Below are 20,735 nucleotides of genomic sequence, written 5' to 3' on the forward strand. Positions count from 1 at the left end.
GCTGGCATGTGGTGCTGGGGGATTGAACCGTGGTCCCTGTGCTCTGCTAAGCTTCTTCTAAGTAGGTGCTTTAGACCACTGAGCCATCTCACCAGCCCTTAAGTGTTAAATTTTAGAGACTGTCTGATCAGCAGATGAATGTTACGAAATAGATTACACACATCTCTTGCTATAACATATTACCATATCTTTTACTCAGAAGGGCTTTGTTCATTCAATTTTTTTGAGGAGGGCACATTTTGAGACAGTGTCTCACTATGTAGTTCAAGCTGGTATTGAACTCACAACAATCCTTCTGCCTCAGCCTCCTGACTGTTGGAATTAGAGGTGTGCACCAGTGCACCAGCCTATGCTGGGTATTGAATCTAGAGCTTCAAACACATCAGACAACTACTGTACTATTGACTTGAACTCCCAGCTCTGTTCAACAAATTTTTATTGAATTTCTCTAATCAGTATATGTAGTGGTCAGCCTATTCCTTGAACTTCAGTGATGAAAAGAATTGTGCAAGATGGAGTCTAGTGGTCAATTCAGAGATGTAATTTTAAAAAGTTGCCAGATACTGTGCCAAATCCATTGATAGCATATAGTGGTCCTTGTCCTAGGAAGGGGCTATGTTAGAAAAAGTTTTATGAAGAAGTGCTATGTGGAGGGAGTATTTGTTGCAGCTACCCAAAGGTCCAAGTAAAGAAGCAACATGGATCCTCTCAGTAGCCCTGCCTTAGTCTCCCAAATTCTAGGATTACAGGCGTGTGCCATCATGCTTGACTGGTTGCTGAAAGACTTTAAGCTGAGTAATAATAACCTGATAAAGATGGGCATTTCATTCATAAAGGTTACTGCTTAGTTTATTTTTATTTTTCATTTTAATGAGAAAAAAGGTAAAATGGCTGTGAGATAGTTTCAAAACAGATTAGTAGGACAGTTATATTGTGTATTGTTGTCTTTGTAGTAGTTTTGCTTAATATTTTGACTAGTGGAGTGATGGAGGGCATTGAGATTATAAGCCAGGAGCTGGGTCCACAATCTTCTTCACTTTCTCACAGTCTTTCTCATGGCAGCATGAGAGCCAAACAGATAGAGTTAGGGATGTGGGAAAGAAGATAATTAGATGATTAAATGATACATTTCTAATTTGGTCTGTTTTTGATGGCATTCTCAGGTAGAGGTCTCAGGAGGTTGAATAGGTTTGGGAATCTACTTGAGTTTGCTTATGAATCCTCTTTTTTTTGCCTTATTTTTTTTTTTTTTTTTTGTATCAGGAATTGAACTCAGGACCTTGTGCTTGCCAGGCAGGTTCTGTGCTGCTGAGCTACATCTCTGGCAAATTTTTTTTTTTGCAGTACTGTGGATTGAACTCGGGAACTTGTACTTTCCAGGCAGGTGCTTATGCCACAGAGCTATATATCCTGGCCCAATCCATTATATTTCCAAGTATCTGTGGGATGTTCTTGTGTTGTAGATGGTTGGATTATAAGTGGGAGCACCGAGTTCTAGGTTGTATATAAAAATTTAGATATATTATTGAGGCTAAATATCAGCGGACTAAAGCGCCTGCTTAGGACAGCTAGGGACTGAGGTTCAATCCTGGTACTACATGTTGTGCTAGCCCCACCCCCACAGTGGGTGTAATTCCAGCACTGGGAAGGCTGAAAGCAGGAGGATCACCGCAAGTCTAAGCTGTGTAGTGAGAACCTGCTACAACAAATACATTATAAAATAAACATCTTCCATTTATAGACTGTATTTAGCATGGAAAGAAGGAACACGTGGAATATTAGTCAGGTTCAGTTGCACACTGCTGTCAAGTACCAAAAGAAAAGGAATAAAAATTGAAAGTAATTGATCAGTATGTCAAGCCACTGCTGAGTTTTGTTTTCTGACAGTTCCAGGAGGGTCTGATGGTCCAAGTGGGGTACTGATTTGTTCTGAAAATTACATCACCTATAAGAACTTTGGTGACCAGCCAGATATCCGATGTCCAATTCCTAGGAGGCGGGTAAGGTCTTTGCAATAAGAGGAGAGATATTTATGTTTGTGAAATATTTTGAACTTTTGTAATTGTGATGTAATCTTTTAATGATTTTTAGCTTTTTTGTTTTTTAGGAAATGGGATCTCTATATGTAATTCAGAGTGGATTTTTTTTGAGACAGTCTTGTTGTGTAGTTCAGGCCGGTTTTGAATTCACTTTGTAGCCCAAGCTGGCCTCACACTGACAGTGATCTTTCTTCCTCAGTCTTCCAAGTATTGGGATTATAGCTGTGAACCACCATCAATCTCAAAACCAGAATCTTTTTAGCTAGAGAGTGCTTTCCAAGAATCAAGGAAATTGATGTGGAGCAGGTCTAGAAATAGATGGTTTGGACATCCATGAATGGATGATTGTGTCACTCATGAATGGATGTGTGTTTTATTTGTATCCTGAAATGATGTCTAAATTTCGTGTCTCTGACAGTTTTCTGTGGAGATGGTTTTTGCTGTATTGATCTGATCAGGCTGTAAAGTCGAATTATGGCTATTTCTTAGTTATCTAAGATTTATTATATTTATAATAGACCAGAACTTCTAGTTTTTTGGTCTGCAGGTTCTGTCTTGGGTCTCAAATGGCCTCTTCACTTTATTGATAAAGTATAGAAATAAACACTTGCTTCTAAGCTGTTGATTGTATGTTTGATTCTGTTAGAATGACCTAGATGACCCTGAAAGAGGAATGATTTTTGTCTGCTCTGCCACCCATAAAACCAAGTCGATGTTCTTCTTTTTGGCTCAAACTGAGCAGGGAGATATCTTCAAGATTACTTTGGAGACAGATGAAGATATGGTAAGGAGGCCATGGAATGGGATGGGGAAATGAAAAGGGGGAAAAAGAGCTATTTAGTGTTGTCTAATTTGGTAAAGGTTTCTACCCAGGACCTTGTGTATTTTGACTTCCATAGTTACACTTTTTCTGAGCTAAATCATTTGAAAATAAGTTGCAGGGCTAGGGACATAGCTCAGTGCAGTAAGTGCCTGCCTTACAAGTATAAGGTCCTGAGTGATCCCTGGTACCAAAAAAAAAAAAGAAAATAAGTTGCAGGTGTCATGACATTTATAATATGCCTTTTTGAAAATAAGGATGTTTTCTTACATAGTCACACTGCTAATGTAACATAAGGAATTTGTAGTTTCTACAGTTGAACAGCTTTCTTTTAAAAAAAAAAGTTTATAGTTTATGGTTTATAAAGCTGTTTTATGGTCATTGTTTCATTAAATAGTTCTCTGAGATGAGATGGCTAGGGCAATTAATATTTTACCTATTAAAAAGTTGGAGGGGCTGGTGAGATGGCTCAGTGGTCTAAAGCACCTATTTAGAACAAGCTTAGCAAAGCACAAGGACCGCCGTTCAATCCCCCAGCACCACATGCCAGCCAGCCCCGCCCCCTGGTGGGCTGAGCTGGCCACACACACACTAAATAAAAATTTTTAAAAAAATAAAAAGTTGGAAATGTAGAATGTCTAAAAAGTGGTTACTGTTGGGCTTGTGTATAAATACAGGTTTTCCTACTCTGGTTAACAGATACCTACTCTAGTAATTTTATGGTTTTTTGTACCAGGGATTTAATTTAGGACTTTGTGCTTGCCAGGCAGGTGCTTATGCTGCTGAGCTATCTCCCTGGCTAATAATCTTGTATATACTGCCATTACACACGCCACTGCACAAATTATTTTCAGTTGGTTACACTAGAAACTGGTACTATATGTGGTTTGTTATTCTATGCACAAACAATAATGGGACCATTTCTTAGATAATTGTTTAGATCAAGAATTGGCAAACTTGTTTTATTTATGTTTTTGGCACACTTTTTTTATGAATACCAGGTTGTAAATAATATCTAGCTTTTGCGGGCCATATAGTGTCTTAACTTCTTACGGACTGCCATTACAGCGAAGAACAGCACCAGTAGTTTGGACACACTTAGCCTATGATGAGCTGGAGTTTGTTTACTCCAGCTTCTACATTTTATTTACTACTTAGCTTATGCTGCTTCATAGAATGTTGGGCCTCTTCCATGGCCAGGCCTACCTTGCCTGGATACTAGCATATTTTCTTTTCACTCCAGGTAACTGAGATTCGGCTGAAGTATTTTGACACTGTTCCTGTTGCTGCTGCTATGTGTGTACTTAAGACAGGCTTCCTTTTTGTAGCGTCAGAATTTGGAAACCAGTGAGTACTCCTTTTGTTACCCTGATTTACTCTGGTTACTTGAAAGTTGGCAGGAGAAAGGTTTGGTTTCAAGCGTGGGGAGGTTTTCACAAGAATATTCTGAGTTTTTCAAAACAAGTTTTTTTGTTTTTTCCTGGAACCAAGGATTGAACTCAGGCCCTTGAGCGCTTGCCAGGCAAGCGCTTACTCTACTGAGCTATCTCCCTGGCCCTCTCAAAACAAGTTTTTCTCTCCTTTCTCCTTTATTCTTGTTAGCTTCCTTGACTTCAGTCAGGACCTCTGTTGAAATCTGCAAAGAAAGTCATTTGAATTTAAAACTTCCCTAGAGTTTTCTTGCACGATTCATTGAATATTCATTGTAGTTAGAGTTCTCATCAGACAAGTTAGCTTGTCTGATGGAAGTTATGTCTTCCATCCCTGTTAGAATCTTTAATGATTCCATTGCTAAATGGAAGAAATCTGAATTCTAGTTTCAAAGGCCAATATCCAAGACTCCAAATTACTTTCAGTAAGTAAAATAACATGGTCTTGTTTGCGGGTGTGTATGTGAACCACTTTTTACCAAGCTCACATTCAGTTTCCTTGTAGTTAAGATACTAAGATTCTGTGCTAATTCTGCCTTGTCTCCAGTTCTCTCATTCTTGCCAAACTTTCTTTTTTTGTCTTTTTGAGACAGGTCTCACTATGTACTTAAACTCACTTTGTAGCCTAGGCTGACCTCTTAACTCCAGCAGTCTTCTTGTCTCAGCTTCCTGACTGCTGGGGTTACAGGTGTGAGCCACCATGCCCATTCTTGTCACACATTTTATTCTCCTGGTGTTTTTGTTCCTTTTTTTTTTTGTATATATATCTCCTTTGCCTAATGTGGAGTTTGTCGTATGTTCAGGCTGGTCTTAAACTCATTTTGTAGCCCAGGGTGCCCTCAAACTGGCAGCAGTCTTCCAGCCTCAGCCTCCTGAGTGCTGGATTATGGGTGTGCCAGCATGACTGGCCTTTTTGGAACATTTTTGACCTGCCTTTAGTTGAGATGCAAGATGTGGAACCCAGGGATAGAGGGGACAGGCAACTATAGCTGGTTTCACTTTTTACCTTTAGCCTGTTACCATTTTGTTTATTTTTTATGTTTATTAGGTCTTTCTTTTTTTTTTTTTTTTGAGACAGTGTGTCACTGTATAGGCCAGTGTGGCCTTGAACTCTGGAGTGCTTCCTGCCTGAGCCTGAGTGCTGGTGTTATTAGTGTATGCTACAATGCCCAGCTTACCTATTTTGTAATATTTTATAAAGGTCATTATAGAGAAATAGGAAAGGATATACAAACACAAATATCACATATCCTTCTGTCCAAAAGGATGTGTGTGTTGTGACCTTTTTTACCTAGCAATGTATTGGTAAGTATTTCTGTGTACCAGTAAACGTAATCTGTAGCATCATTTGCTTTTTTTGTAGCATCTTTTTCCTAATAGTTCTTATTGTGGTACAATATGCATAATGTAAAACATCATTTTAGTTGTTTTTTAAAATAATGCTTGCAATGCTTTGCAACTGTTACCTTTTTTTTTTTTTTTTTAAAGCACTGGGGATTGAACTCAGCCTTGTTCTTGCCAGGCAAGCACTTATTCTGCTGAGCTATATCCCCAGCCCCAATTACTATTTTTTTTTTTTTAAAATTGTGTGTGTGTGTGTGTGTGTGGCCAGCTCAGCCCACCAGGGGGCGGGGCTGGCTGGCATGTGGTGCTGGGGGATTGAACCGCGGTCCCTGTGCTTTGCTAAGCTTGTCCTAAGTAGCTGCTTTAGACCACTGAGCCATCTCACCAGCCCCCCCCCCAATTACTATTATCTTTCAAAATTTTTTAATTACTTCAGCCAGCAACTTCATACTTGCTGTATTCTCGTTTCAGCCCCTGGTAACTTCTAATCTATTTTCTATTCCTATCTTATTTAAGTATTTCATATAAGTTGTGTCAAATGATGTGCATGCATCCTTTTTTTTTTTAATTTTTTTTTTTTAACATTTATAGTGTGTGTGTGTGTGTGTGTGTGTGTGGCCAGCTCAGCCCACCAGGGGGCGCAGCTGGCTGGCATGTGGTGCTGGGGGATCGAACCGCAGTCCCTGTGCTTTTCCAAGCTTGTTCCAAATAGGTGCTTTAGACCACTGAGCCATCTCTCCAGCCCGCATGCATCCTTATGTATGTAGGATAATACATAGCGTAGTATTTTCAAGGTCTACATTATAGTAGCCTATGTCAGAATTAAATGGCTGGTAACATTCCAATGTATGTAGGTACCATATTTGTTTATTCATCTGTTGATAGGCACTTGGGTTATTTCTGTCTTCTGTTTTTGTTCTTGAGACATGCTCTCTGTAACCTGAGGGAGTCTTTGAACTTGCTTTCCAGTCTAGGTGGCCCAGGCTGGCCTGAAAATTGTGATCTTTCTGCCTTAGTTCCTTGAGTGGTTGTATTACAGGCATGTGTCACCATGCCTGGCTATTTCAGCCCCTTGGCTATTGTGTGTACTACAGCAGGGGACATGGATGTGCAAATACGCTTGACTTCTCTTTCTCAGTTCTTTCATTTATATTCCTAGAAATGAAATTGCTGGGTCAAATGATAATTTTGTGTTTTAATTTTTTCAGGGACCATCAAACTTCTATACCAGTTTTACGTTTTACATTCTCAGCAGCAATGTATGAGGCTTCCAGTTTCTCACTATTGTTGCTAACAATGTTATTTTCCACTTTAAAAAATTATAGTAAACAAAAAAATTATAGTCATTAGCCAAGCATTGTAGCACATGCTTGTAGTCCCAGTAATTGGGAGGTTGAGGCAAGAGGATTGCCATGAGTGATAGGCCAGCCTGGGCTATATAATGAGAAAATAAGAAAATAAATTATAGCCGTTATAGATATGAGGTAGTAGAGTATCATATTGTGGTTTGATTTAGATTTTCCTTGAGCATCTTTTTATTTGCTAATTGCCCCTTGTGTATCTGGAGAATTCTTTTAAATTTCTTTGCCCATTTTGTTAATTGACCTTTTAAAAATTGATTTTTTAGCTTGGAAAAGTTCTTTCTTCTGGATAGATCCTTGTGCAATATGTTATGTGTAAATGTTTTCTCCCCATTTTGTGGGTTGTCTTTGCACTTTTTTGGTAGTGTTCTTTGATGCACTAAAGTTGTAATTTTGGGAAAGGTGCTAGGGATTGAACCCAGAGCTTCACACATGGTGAACATACATTTTGCCACTAAGTAACGTGTTCCAGGCCCCTAAAAGTTTTGAAGCATTCATGAAGTAAAATTTACCTATTTTTGTGATTGTTGCTGTTTTCTTTAAAAATTTTATAGTTTGAGTTTTTATGTGTTGTGTGCTGCATTTGATATAAAGTTTTGGTATGAGATAGGGAAACTCCCTACATTCTCTTACATGTGGAAATCCTTTTTTTAGTTTATGAGGTGGCCTTTCTGTGGTGTAGTTGAAGCTGTTGTTTTTTTTGCGGAACTGAGGGTTGAACTCAGACCCTTGTGCTTGCCAGGCAAGTGCTTATTGTCCTGAGCCATCTCCCTGGCCCCCTGTTTTTGTTTTTGAGATAGGATCTTGCTCTGCAGTTCAAGATAGCATCTAACTCACTATCCTTTTGCCTCAGCAACTCCTGAGTATTGAGATTACAGGTGTGTACCACCATACTCAGCTCTAGTTTTCTTAAATAAGTTTTAATTACTGGATAGACCATATGTTCTACCATGTTGCTGAATTACTATAGCCTACTAAAATGTGTCCTAACTTGTACTTTAGCAGTAGTTGGTGTGTTTTCCCACACTGTTAACTGTGGTAGGTGATGTATTTGTGCATATACACACATACACACACATGTGAAACAGGGTCTTGCTATGTTGTTGAGGCTGGCCTTGGACTCAGTGTAATTCAAGCTGGCCTCAAACTTTTGACAGTCCTATAGTATCTTAGCTTCCCAAATGCTAGGATTACAGGCATTTGCCACCATACCTAGTTTTACATTATAATTTTGACTTGACTTTTCCAAGTACTATGCTTTTATTGGAGAGATCATCATAATGCATACCTTGTTGTATTTTGTGGAAATTTAATAAGAATACTTTTTTCCCCTGTATTTAGGACAAGGTCTACAGGGTCTTACTACATAGATAGGACTTGTAGTGATTCTCCTGTTTTCAGCCTCCCAAACACTGGGATTATAGGCGCATGCCACCAAGCCCAGTCTCAGTTGCTGTCTCAGTGCGCCCTGGGGGCAGGGCTGTCAAAACACCTGGGGATACGAACCCCAGAGGACCCCCCCCCACCTGCCCTACTTTTAAGTGTATAAGAATACACTTAATTACTTTTTTGTTTTAAGCATTTATAAAATATTGAGTACATTCATTAGTAATAAAAAAAAGAATTCGGGAAATGAATAAAAGAACAGATTACCATGATCCTATTCCAAGGTAATTACCTTTTTTTTTGAGACAGGGTCTTGCTGTGTAGTTCTGGCTGGCCTTGAGCTCACTTTGTAGTGTGCCACCACAACTGGCTGTCTGTCTCTGTCTCTGTCTGTCTGTCTGTCTGTCTGTCTTTTCCTCTGGAAATTTTCTCACATATATAAGAAGAGAGAGTAGTATCATCTTAAATACCACATTTCCCAGACCCTAAACTTAAGCTGCTTTACTTCATCATATACCTAAAAAGAAAAACAGCAATTTTTTATTAAAGACATAGCTCTACCATTACTTTGGTAAGTAGGCGTTGTCTTTCAATGGATGTCTCTGTTTTTTGCATCTTTGTAGTTACTTATATCAGATTGCACACCTTGGAGATGATGATGAAGAACCTGAGTTTTCATCTGCCATGCCTCTGGAAGAAGGAGACACATTCTTCTTTCAGCCAAGACCACTCAAAAACCTTGTGCTGGTGGATGAATTGGATAGCCTGTCACCCATCCTGTTTTGCCAGGTATGCGACTTTTCATTTGTCTAGTGAGCAGTGCTAGCCAACTAGTTTCAGATGTCAGATGTAATAAGTTTTAATTTTTCCTCTAGTTAAATTAAGGTGTGGTCTAAGAACTATCTGTGGAATCTGTAGTGTGCAAAGTCCAAGCAGAGAGAGTTATGGGGTTGAAAGCTATTAATACATGTTTGAAGGTTAACTACAACTAAGTTTATTTTTCCTTTTTTTAAATTTTGAGACACGATCTTGCTGTGCAGTTCAGGGTAGCCTTGAGCTTACTTTGTAGCCCAAGTTGGCCTTTTTAAAAATTTTTTTATTTTAGGGAAGGATCTACAGGGTGGTCAGGGTCTCACTACTAGATCGGAGTCAGACTAATAGTGATCTGCCTGTAATCCAAGAGCTGGGATTACATTTGTGCACCCACCACGCCCAGTCTCAGTTGCCAGTCTCAGAGAGCCCAGGGGGTGGGGCTGGTAGGGCAGGTCTGGGGATTGAACCCCGGCACCTGTACCTCAGTTGCTTTAATCTGCTGAGCTCTTTGGTTGGCCCCCAAGTTGGCCTTGAACTCAAGATGATCCTCCTGTCAGCCTTCAAAGTGCTGGGACTACAGGTGTGCACCACCACACCCAGCACAACTCAGGTTTAGTGGTGAAAAGGTGTGTTCTCTGCCCAGCTTTCTCAGACCTCACCTACACGAAGGCCATTATTATTAAAAACTTCCAGGGGCCAGGAAGATAGCTCAGTAGAATAAGTGCTTGCCTGACAAGCACAAGGGCCCAAGTTCAATCCCTGGTTCCACAAAAAACAAACACACCAGCCAAACTTCTACTTATTTCTAGGCAATTCTTTCTGGATCTGCAGTTGTATGTGTGCTATCAAACCTGGGGTACAGATTATGTTTTAGTTTCTTACCTGCATTTTTCTGAAAGAAGTACTCAATTTCAAATGGAGGTTATATAATACTTCATTCAGTGTAAATATTGCTTTTCTAACTAGACTTTGGAAGAACTTGTTGCTTCAACTTTACTTTATAGAATGCTGGGCTTTTTTCCTTTCATATCCCAGGGTCACTAGTGAGTAACCAATGAATAACTTGTCCCCTGAGAGTCAAACAGTATTTGAAAACTTGGTACAAGTAGACATTTTCCCCTTTGCTTTTTCTTTGTGCAGATAGCTGATCTGGCCAATGAGGACACTCCACAGCTGTATGTGGCCTGTGGTCGGGGACCCAGGTCATCTCTGAGAGTCTTACGGCATGGACTGGAGGTAAGGTGGGAATTTTCTAGATTTTCCTGCAGGTTTGGTGAAAAGCATGGACACACAGAAGTGTATAGCTTTATCACTCTTAAAGAAATGTGTTTTTTGTTTTTTTTTTTTAATTATTTAATACAGGATCTCACTACACAGATTGGACTTGTAGTGAATCTTCCTGTTTTTGAACCTCCCAAGTGCTGGGATTACAGACACACACCACCATGCCCAGTCTCATTCACCATCTCAGCTCGCCATGGAGGCTAGGCTAACATGGCAGGCCCTGCAGGGATGGAACTCTTTGCCCCTGCATCTGCCTAAGCAGGCACTTTAATCTGCTGAGCTATCTGACCAGCCCTTGAAGAAATTTTTTCTTTTAGTCCTTTAAGTTTAGAATTGTCTATTCCTTCACTTTCTCTTATCTTTTTTTTTTTTTTTTTTTTTTTTTTTGTATTTTAGGGCAAAGTCTACAGGGTGTTTAGAGCCTCACTACTAGATCAGACTCGTAGTGATCTGCCTGATTACAGCCTCCCAAGAGCTGGGATTACAGGCCATGCCACCACACCCAGTCTCAATTGCCCTCTCAGCATGCCCTGGGGGGCGGGGGTGGGGCCAGCATGGCAGGCCCCTGTACCTGCTTGCAGGTGCTTTAATCCACTGAGCTATTTGGCCTACTCTACCTTCTCTTATCATCATGGTTCTGGTATTCATGTTTCTTCCAAAGGCTCTGGATTTGATCATTTTTGCCTTTTTTTGAGATAGCTTTGAATTTAGCAATCCTCCTGCCTCAGCCTCCCAAGTGCTAGGATTACAGGTGTGTACCCCGAATGCCAGTTTTCTTTTTAGAAGTAAAAAATGCTTCCTGTAATGATTTGATAGCAAAGAAAATGGTTTGGAGCTTGTTGCTGTTTTTTTATAAATCTTTTTGGAAAAAAAACTACAAGGCCACAAATGGGCTTTAAATTCCAGCTCTGCCACTTAATAGATACTACTATTTTTGTTTTCTCTTCATTTTTGTTTTTGTGTTTACAGTGCTATTACAGGAATGTACCACCATGCCAGTTACTTTAGTTTTTATGTAAAACATGCTTTGTAATGGTACTTGCTGTAAAGATTATTGTAAGAGTTAAATGGGATGCATGTGAAGCATTTCGTTTGAGATAAAGTATAAATGTTACTAGTACTACTGCTTCAGACTTTTTTTTTTTTTTAAGACAGTGTCTTGTGTAGTTTAGGGCTGGCCTTGAACTCACTATGTGGTTAGACTGGCCTTGAACTCATAATGATCCTTTTGCCTTAGCCTCCTGAGAGTTGGATTTATAGATGTGTACCAGCCTTCTTAGAACCATAGATCTTGATTACTTAACTGCTCAATGAATGAGCATCTGATGAAACAAGCACTTTGCTAAAAAATACAATTAAAAAAATGCTTTTTGTGGTGTGTAATAGGTAAATGATTCAGTTTTTCAATCCCTCCACTTCAACTTTATAAAATAGAGATCTTCAGAATCTAAATTTAAAAAAATAATTAAATATTTAAGCTGGACATGGTAGCTCCCAGCCCTCTGGAGGCTAAGGTTAGGGCTGGGGGGGATATAGCTTAGTGGCACAGAGCCTGTCTAGGAAGCTGAGACAGTAGGATCATTGCAAGTTCGTGAATAGACTGGGCTACAAAATGAGCTCAAGGCTAGCACGGTGAGACCCTGACTCAAAAAGGCATGCATAAATAAATTAAGTGAATGCTGGGCATAGTGGCTGATATTTGCAATCCTAGTCTTCTGGGAATTTAAACAGAAGGATCTAAAGTTTAAGTCCAGCCTGGGCAATTTTTATTTTTTTTTATTTTTATTTATTTGTGTGTGTGTGTGTGTGTGTGTGTGTGTGTGGCCAGCTCAGCCCACCAGGGGGCGGGGCGGGCTGGCATGTGGTGCTGGGGGATTGAACCATGGTCCCTTTGCTTTGCTAAGCTTGTTCAAATAGGTGCTTTAGACCACTGAGCCATCTCACCAGCCGGAGCCTGGGCAATTTAGAGACTATCTGAAGATAATAAAGGGCTGGAGATAGCGATCAGAAGGCTCTAGGTTTGGGGCCAGGGAGATAGCTCAGAGTCTAAGTGCCTGCCTGGCAAGCTCAAGGACCTGGGTTTGATTGCCAGTATTACATGCCATGCTGGTCCCAAGCCTAGCCAGCCACTGAAACTGAGTGTGATGGTGCACACCTGTAATCCCAGCACTGGGGAGGCTGAGACAGGAGGATCACTACGAGTCCAAGCTGCGTAACGAGACCCTGTACCAAATAAATGATTAAAAAAAAAAAAAAAGGCGCTAGACTCAATCTCTGTCGCTCCTCCCCCAGAAGTATAGCTATAGTACTGTATAATTTATAGGAAGAACAGAAATATAGTCCCCCCCAAAAAGCCCTTTTTAAATTTACTGATGTAATAGTAGTAGGAAGACTTAATACTTTATCAATAAAATTTGTTATGAGTACTCCATACCATACTCGTAAAACTGATAGTCACACGTTTAGCTGAGATCAAAATCTAGTGAGAACAAGGTAGACACAAGAAGATATATAGGAACAAAGCAAGTCTTCCTGTCTCAGCCTTTTACAGTGCTGGGATTATAAATGTGTGCCACCACACCTGGCCTGGTTATACAATATTAAGCTATTTATTGCCTCTAGATCATTTAAAAATATTTGATGGATTGTCTTAATCACTTTCTCCTTAGGGGGAGTTTATTAGCTCAGGATTTTAGTCCATGGTTGACTGATTCCAAGGTAGGAAGGTATTGTTGTGTACCATATGTCAGTAGGAAGTGGGGGCAGTGAAGGGAGGAGCCCGGAAAAGAGAGAGCTATGCTTCCAGGTTACACACTCCAGTGATCCTTTTCTTTTACTGAGACCCCACCACCCAGCAGTCTTTTAGCTGTCACATGCCCACCGTCTGGTCACCTTGCTAAGGCTCCGCCTGTGCACACATGTGGCTTTGGGGGCATCTAGATGTGAACCATAGCAGTAATTTATGTTAGGATGGTTGTATATTTACAAAGGGACAGAGTTCCACTCCCAGTTTCCCCACTAAATCATTTTGAGTTTTCTTTAGGTCGTCTGTTTACTCTCATTTTTGCAAATGTGTAGGATATTTGATGACTGTTGACTGTCTCTAAAGAACGTAACTCACCTAAAAGAGGTAATAGTACCTCTGAAGTAGAGACTGATTTTTATGAGTGCTTATGTGAGGTAGAGATGATGGCCAGCCAAGGGTGATAAGAATATTTTTCCTAAAGAATGTAGTATTTGAATTATTTGATGGGATTTGGCCTTATAGGAGCTAGGGAAAAAAATGGGGAACTTAATTTCGATGGCATCTTTTGCCTAGTGGTTATGACCCTTCCTAAGGAGAATATAAGCGAGCCATGCCCAAAGAAGCATATGGTTTTGGCTATGACTATCCTCCCAGACATTCTATAACTTTCAGTTAAAGTTTGTTAGTTTGTTAGGGGCACTGCCAGTACCTCTAGACAGTTTGGTCTTAGGCTCTTTATTTACTGATGATCCCATCCTTTTAAGGCAGCTCACAGTGTGGGTGCTTCCTTTGCTGTAAGGAGTGCATTATCTAGCAGAGTAAAACAAATGGTCAAGTTCTATCCTTACAGGTTCTGTCTTTTGCCTCCTTTCCTCTCAGGTGTCAGAAATGGCCGTTTCTGAGCTACCCGGTAACCCTAATGCTGTCTGGACAGTACGTCGGCACATTGAAGGTAAGCATTCCTTGCCCAGAGCCTGAGAGCTATTGACAGACTTCCGAGGCTGCATTCGTGATTATTTCTATACCATGTCATCTAGCACCACATACGAGAAACTCCTGGTGCATCACTGTAGTTCTGAGGCTCTTTCAATGAAGATAACTTCAGCTGTTTCTCTTTTGTGCAAGAGTTTAAAGAGGGACATAGGACACCTGTTTTAATTGTGTAAACATTTCAGTGTGGTAGGATTGTTGTGTTTTCAGTTTTATAAAGGTATAATATAGGAGAAAATAGAGGGTTTTTTTTTTTTTCAGTGTGTTCTCGTGTTGAAATTGCAGTGAAATTCAAGATGGTATTGTAGGAATTAAGAGATTTGGTAAAGCTTGTTAATTGGTCATCTGCTTATGTTTAAGGAAAGCGAAGATTAATGAGTGGAGTCAGAATTTTGGAGTGGAGAAGAGTTCAGAATTCTGCATACAAGTGGTTACCTCATCCTAAAATTTTAAAAGTCACTTGAAAATGCATATACACAACATCAGAGAAGGCTTCACTGAATTTCAGTCTCCTAGAAATAAAACTTGGTCCTCATTTTTCCTTTGGGTCACTGGATCTGTAGACATCCTTTCTGTCCCAAGAACCTCATGTACCACTTTCCCCTTGTGAATGTGGGATTGGTGAATACAGTCACCCTGGCCAGCAGACAAAGCTTTTTCTAGAATTCTGTAATTTTGTTTGGTGTTTAGATGTTCTAGTTGAATGGAACAAATTTAAGGGAGCTGGGAATTGTGTAGGAGGAAAACTTTCTCTATTAATAGAATACTGCACATTTTTGTGGATTTTGTTTTCATTGTAGCTATTGGAATCAAACTAGTAGCACTGAAAAAGGAAAAAAGTGAACAGGAAATTGGTGGGCTTGTTTCAGTTGAGCATACATTAGATAATTGATTTTTAAGCCAGTCCTACCGAAATCTACACAAAAAAGCTGTGTAGTATTGATGTTCACCTTTAGCTTGGTAGCCTGCTGGTCTTGCGGTTCTTGAAAACATTCCCTAAAGGCTGTTGGCAATAGAGAGATGCTTTTGTTTCCTTTTAGTAGCAGAGTTAAGAATTGCGCCCTAGACCTTCCACATGTGAGGCAAGTACTCTGCCACTGAGCTTCATCTCCAGACCCTTTAAAAATATTTTTGAGACAGGGTTCCATTAAGTTGGCTCTGTGTTGACCTCAGGCTTGCTTTGGCCTTCCAGGTGGCTGGGATTTTTTTTTTCCCCAAAAAGTTTGAAAAATTCATATTAGGAATGTATTTTAATTTATCTGTCTCATTTATTTGACAATAAGATAATAGCTGTCAATAATTTTCATAGGTGACTGGGATTATAGTCCTGCAATGCTATATTTGTCCACCTCAGGTTGGTTTTTTTTTCTTTTTTTTTAATAAAACAAAAGAATTGAACTCAGGACCTTGTGCTTGCCAGACAGGTGCTTGTGCCACTGAGCTATCTCCCTGGCTTCACACTTGTTTAGAAAGAGCCTTTAAAATAACTTAGCATGAGCTCCCTTTTTTCTTTTTAACATTTTAGACAGATTTTTAATTTTAAGCCAAATTTTGGTTTACAGAAAAGTTAACTCTTGTGAAGAAGGCAGAAAGTCCTGAAGGGTTGATTCTTCGCACAACACATGCAGATAATAGCACTGGAAAACCTTGCTTCCTAAATCCTAGTCTAGTGTCCTTTTGACCTGACCCTAATGGAAGTCTGTGGGTCTTTCTAGATGAGTTCTGTACTTGTACTCGGTGGTCATGTGAGTGCCCACTCTGTTCAGACACTTGAACACAATTGCTCACTCAGAGCACTTGCCTTCTTTTTTTTTTTTATTTTTTTATTTTTTTATTTTTTTTTTTAAGCACTTGCCTTCTAACAAAGGCAACGAGGGCTGAAGGTAGTGCAGTGGTGGAACACTTACCTAAGCATTTAAAGCCCTCACTCCTCTGGCACTGCAAGAAAATTAAGAAAGAGGACAAGTGTGAAAAACTATTATGTGCTCTCATGTGACAAAAGGCATGAGCATGCTCTTGGGTGTGAGGAAGGTAGTGGGTTTATGTGCTTGAGGATCAGGATTGTATTGTATGATGGAACTTGTAGTTGAAAAGTTTTTCTCTATTAAACGTCAAGGCTTATGAAAGGACTATATCTAATACATTTCACTCTTTACATACCATACTGTAGTTTGGTTCATGACCCAGAAGTACAGATCAGGTTCTCTTCATTTTACTTCCAGATACTCCAAGTTACTGTTCAGCAGTCCTCTGTCCACATGTGCTGCAGTCTTTAGGAAAATACTAACCTTGGCTGGTACTTGGTGATGCATACTACCAATACCAAGCCTTTTTTTCTCTTCCACAGGTGGCTGGTGAAGGTGCTGATCACCACAGGTGTGTACCTATTGCTAGGGTCTACTGTGGGTTCTTACAGTTCACCCAGGGAAAGGGACCTTCACAGAATATTGAGGCTTCCCTGATGGCATCTCCCAGGGTAACTTTGCAGTTGGAAGTCTTTTAGATTTTGAAAAGCAGCCAATTGTCTTTTACCAAGCTGAAAGATCTGGTAACCAGTAAATGGTAGTTTTGCATGCTTGGAGTTGTCCCTTCTAGGTGTACTGACTGAAAGATCAGGCTCTGGAGAGAGCTTTGGAGTATACTCAAGACTGCTGAGTCAAGATAAGCACCAGGTAGTCTAAATATAAAGTGAGAACGAGGGGCCGGGGAGATGGCTCGGTAGAATAAACGCTTGCCTGGCAAGTGCAAGGGCCTGAGTTCAATCCTTGGTTCTGCCAAAAAACAGAGAATGAGATGTATAGGGGGCTGGAGTAATCTGGACAGTGGCTCAGTTTACCCTTTGGAATGAACTGTGAACTGCTCATTGAATTTAGGCCCCCCCCTCCCTTTTTCTGTATTTAGGCAAGGGTCTACAGGGTGCTCAGGGTCTCACTACTAGATTGGACTCCTAGTGATCTGCTTGTTCACAGCCTCCCAAGAGCTGGGATTATAGGTGTGCACCACCACGCCCAATCTCATTCGCCTGTCTCAGCATGCTCGGGGTCATGGCTGGCACCGCAGGCCCTGGGATTGAACCCCCAGCCCCTGCACCTGCTTGCAGGTGCTTTCATCCACTGCGCTATTTGGCCGGCCCTAACTTAGCTCTTAAAACTAAGAAGGTTAAAGAGTATACTTTTTCTGTGTGCCTCAGCAGCACTCAGGTGTGAGACCTAAAGGTACATGCCCAGTCTTTTTTTTTTTTTTTTGGCTCCGAATGCCTTCAGGGCAGGTTTGGCTGGCTTGAGTTGTGGGGATTGAACCACAGCAACCTGAGCCTGACCGCTTTGTTGAAGCAACCACTTAAAGGACTGAGCTAAGGGGCAGGCGCCCCCCCCCTCCCCCTTTTGAGACAAGGTTTCAGCCCCTTACATTTCTTTGGCTGGCCTTAAACTTGTGATTCTTTTGCCCCAGCCTCCTGGACTGCTGGGTGTGTGCCACCACACCCAGTTTCAGTGTTCCTATGACACTTAGAGCTCCTAGAAAAAGGCAACATGTATGTTTATAGTTCTTATTCATTCACCTTGCCTGAGGCATGGCTTTGTTCTATGAGCCAACTTTGGACTTACTACCCCTAAAATATAAGAGTAATTTCTCTGCTGCAAGTCTTCCCAATGGAGACTGGGCAGAAGTTACATTGTTCTTGATCTTAACAGAGTAACTTACCAGGAGAAAATCTGTGATGTAAAGCAGGTTTTAGATGTAAATCCTTGCTCTTGAGCTTGTTGAATTGTCTAGCCAAAGTATGATCTTGTCAAGTGGACTGACACGGTCTGGGATCTTGCTCAGAGGGAAAGTAGCAACCCAAGAACCCTCTTTTCTTTACTCCCTCATTCTGTTGAAAGTAAGTCACAGGTTTTTAAGAACTCTACTGGAAACCTCTTTTCTCTTTGACTGAAGGAAGAGTCTGGGAATTGTTGTCTTTTGTTGTTTGACTTTGCTTTACTCTGACAGTTTTAGTAAGGGAACATGAAAATAGTGAAGTTTTTAAGTAGTTAAGTAATTTTTGTTACTGCACACCAGAGATTGCTCTTTCAAAAATTTGAGAGTAGTAAGGCTCCAGTCTTACGTGGAACTCCAAACACGTATTTTGTGGACATGGATTTTTGTTTTGTTGTAAGCTACTAAGACATTCATTTCAAGGCTATTTTACTTATGTTATTACAGTGAATAGTGGTTGTCTTATAGAGCCATTTTATAACATTTCCCCAGAGTACTTGGTATATGTGACAATTATAACAAAATAATTAAAAACGAAATATCTTGTCCAGTGTTACTATTTATGATTTAGAAAATTAGGCTTTACTATGGATTCCTGGCCTAACGTTTAGAGTATTGTGTACCTATTGGAACTTTGGTTCTTGCTCTAGAGCTATACTCTGCACATGGGGATTATTAGCTGAAATGGTTTCGCAAAACAGTGCTTATTACTTGTACTGTATAAAATTGTCTCATAAATTATATTCATTTGTATCTTAAAGAGCTGGTTGCTACTCATCAAATTGATTTTATACCTTATTAGTAGGTCAGAACACTGCTGTAAGCTATACCAATGCGTATCTTCATTTGACCCATCCTTTTTTAAAGAATGCTGATTTCCTGAACTCATTCTGTAATTTTAGTTCAATGGTACCTCATCTGAAGTGGTAAAAACAAATAAAAAAGTCTGCTCTTGGTGTATGTGGCACTGAGCTTGGATACAGCAGCTCTGATAATAGCTGCTATTATAAGTGAGGCAACCTCCAATTTAGTGCTTTATCTTTGTTATTTTTTCCTTTGTTTACCTGGTGTCTATTTAAAGGGGACAGAAAGTGTGGAGTTGATAGAAAAACTCCAATGTAAAGTAGGAAAATCTTATTTAAAAAGTTCACATCAGGGCCAGGGAGAAGGCTCAGTAGGATAAGTGCTTCCCTGGCAAGCGCAAGGGTCTGAGTTCAATCCCCAATTCCACAAATAAATAAATAAATAAATAAAATAAAAAGTTCACATGCACTGAACATTTATCAACTTTATGTCAAACATTGTGGGTATTGGGGACAGAGATACAGGAAACAGATACCTTTTGTGGAAGATAATTTTGGGATGACTGTATATCTCATGTTTTATTATCCTGAAAAACTAATGAGTGTTTATCTCACATTTCATTATGAAAACCAAATCCTAAAAAATCAGAGGTCAAGAGCTGACAATAAAAACATCACCCTTCCCTCCATGCCTTGGTTGATGTTCTTTGTTTCCAAAGTGAGTAGCCTTCCAATCCAAGAGTAGTTTCCAATCCAAGAGTGACTTAATCTCATGGAGGCTAAATAATCTGTTTATTAGAGTTTATATTCCTGCATTATTTTCTTTTCTTTCCTCTCCTGTCTTCTTCTTTCTCCTCCTCTTCCCTTCCCTCTCCTCTCTCTTTCTGAGATAGGGTTTTACTATGTAGTTCAGGCTGGCCTTGCACTCAACTTTATAGCCCTGGCTAGCCTGGAAATTGTAGTGAACTTCTTGGCCCCAGACTTTTGAGTGCTGGGCTTATAGGCATGCACAGCTACACCTGGCCCATTATTTTGTTTTGGAAAAAGTTAACACATCTTTCCTGGTCAATAAGGAATATTTCTTCTTAAGGGGTTCTGGTTGGCAACTTGCACAAATGTTTGGTAGCTAAATAAGTATTCAAAATTTTTTTCATGCTTCTGATTCTCTTGTGTTTTTCATGCTCATTTCTCCAGCAAATGTTTCAGTAAAATACTAGTTTCAAAAGGGCTAGGAGAAGACCTTTGTATTTGGAGTATATAGGCATTTATCTGTAGGCTCTGTGATCCTCAACTGTCTTTTGGATCATCTTGGGATGTGTGTGTATGTATGTATGTGTGTGTTGTTGTTATGTGTGGTGACTGTACATAGACGTGCCTTGGAAGATTTCTGAAAAATCTCAGTGTCTCATTTGGGTTTGTAACTCTGATGTGTTCTTGGCTAACCAACTCCTCTCTTCTTTTCCAGATGAATTTGATGCCTACATCATTGTGTCTTTCGTTAATGCCACACTTGTGCTATCTATCGGAGAGACTGTGGAAGAAGTGACTGATTCAGGGTTCCTTGGCACCACACCAACCTTGTCCTGTTCCTTGTTGGGAGATGATGCTTTGGTGCAGGTGAGGATTCTTGGAGCTTGCTTACCTTACCTGCTTTGTCATCTCTTTTCCTCATTGAGCTGCATTCATTTCTCTTACTCTCCTTTTACTGGAAAGCCTTAGCAAGTGCAGGGACCTCGGTTCAATCCCCAGCACCACTTGCCCTACCAGCCCCGCTCCTAGGTGGGCTGAGCCCGCTACAGAGTCTGGGCGTGGCGGCGTACAATGTACGCCTGTAATCCCAGCCCAGCGCTGGGGAGGCTGAGAACAGGAGGATCACTGAGTCCAAGCTGTGTACTGAGACCGTGTAACAACCAGATATATTAATAAAGATACGTGAACGTGTGGATGGGTTTTTTTTTTTTTT

General features: G+C 40.3%; 1 protein-coding gene and 1 non-coding gene across 2 annotated transcripts in view; both read left to right on the plus strand.

Annotated features, from left to right (window-relative positions):
- Positions 1-20,735, plus strand: part of Sf3b3 (splicing factor 3b subunit 3) — a 47,198-nt gene that overhangs the window by 12,099 nt on the left and 14,364 nt on the right. The window contains exons 6-12 of the mRNA XM_004625795.3: positions 1,888-2,000; positions 2,686-2,823; positions 4,103-4,206; positions 9,004-9,169; positions 10,334-10,429; positions 14,103-14,175; positions 20,238-20,389. Coding sequence (XP_004625852.1) covers positions 1,888-2,000; positions 2,686-2,823; positions 4,103-4,206; positions 9,004-9,169; positions 10,334-10,429; positions 14,103-14,175; positions 20,238-20,389 — 842 coding nt within the window. The remainder of the gene's footprint in view (positions 1-1,887; positions 2,001-2,685; positions 2,824-4,102; positions 4,207-9,003; positions 9,170-10,333; positions 10,430-14,102; positions 14,176-20,237; positions 20,390-20,735) is intronic.
- LOC111815142 lies at positions 2,420-2,501 on the plus strand. Its single transcript, XR_002819925.1, has one exon. It is a non-coding gene; the product is annotated as a small nucleolar RNA SNORD111 (small nucleolar RNA).

The sequence above is a fragment of the Octodon degus genome, unplaced genomic scaffold (assembly GCF_000260255.1).
Source record: "Octodon degus isolate 3935 unplaced genomic scaffold, OctDeg1.0 scaffold00011, whole genome shotgun sequence".
Classification (NCBI taxonomy): Eukaryota; Metazoa; Chordata; class Mammalia; order Rodentia; family Octodontidae; genus Octodon; species Octodon degus.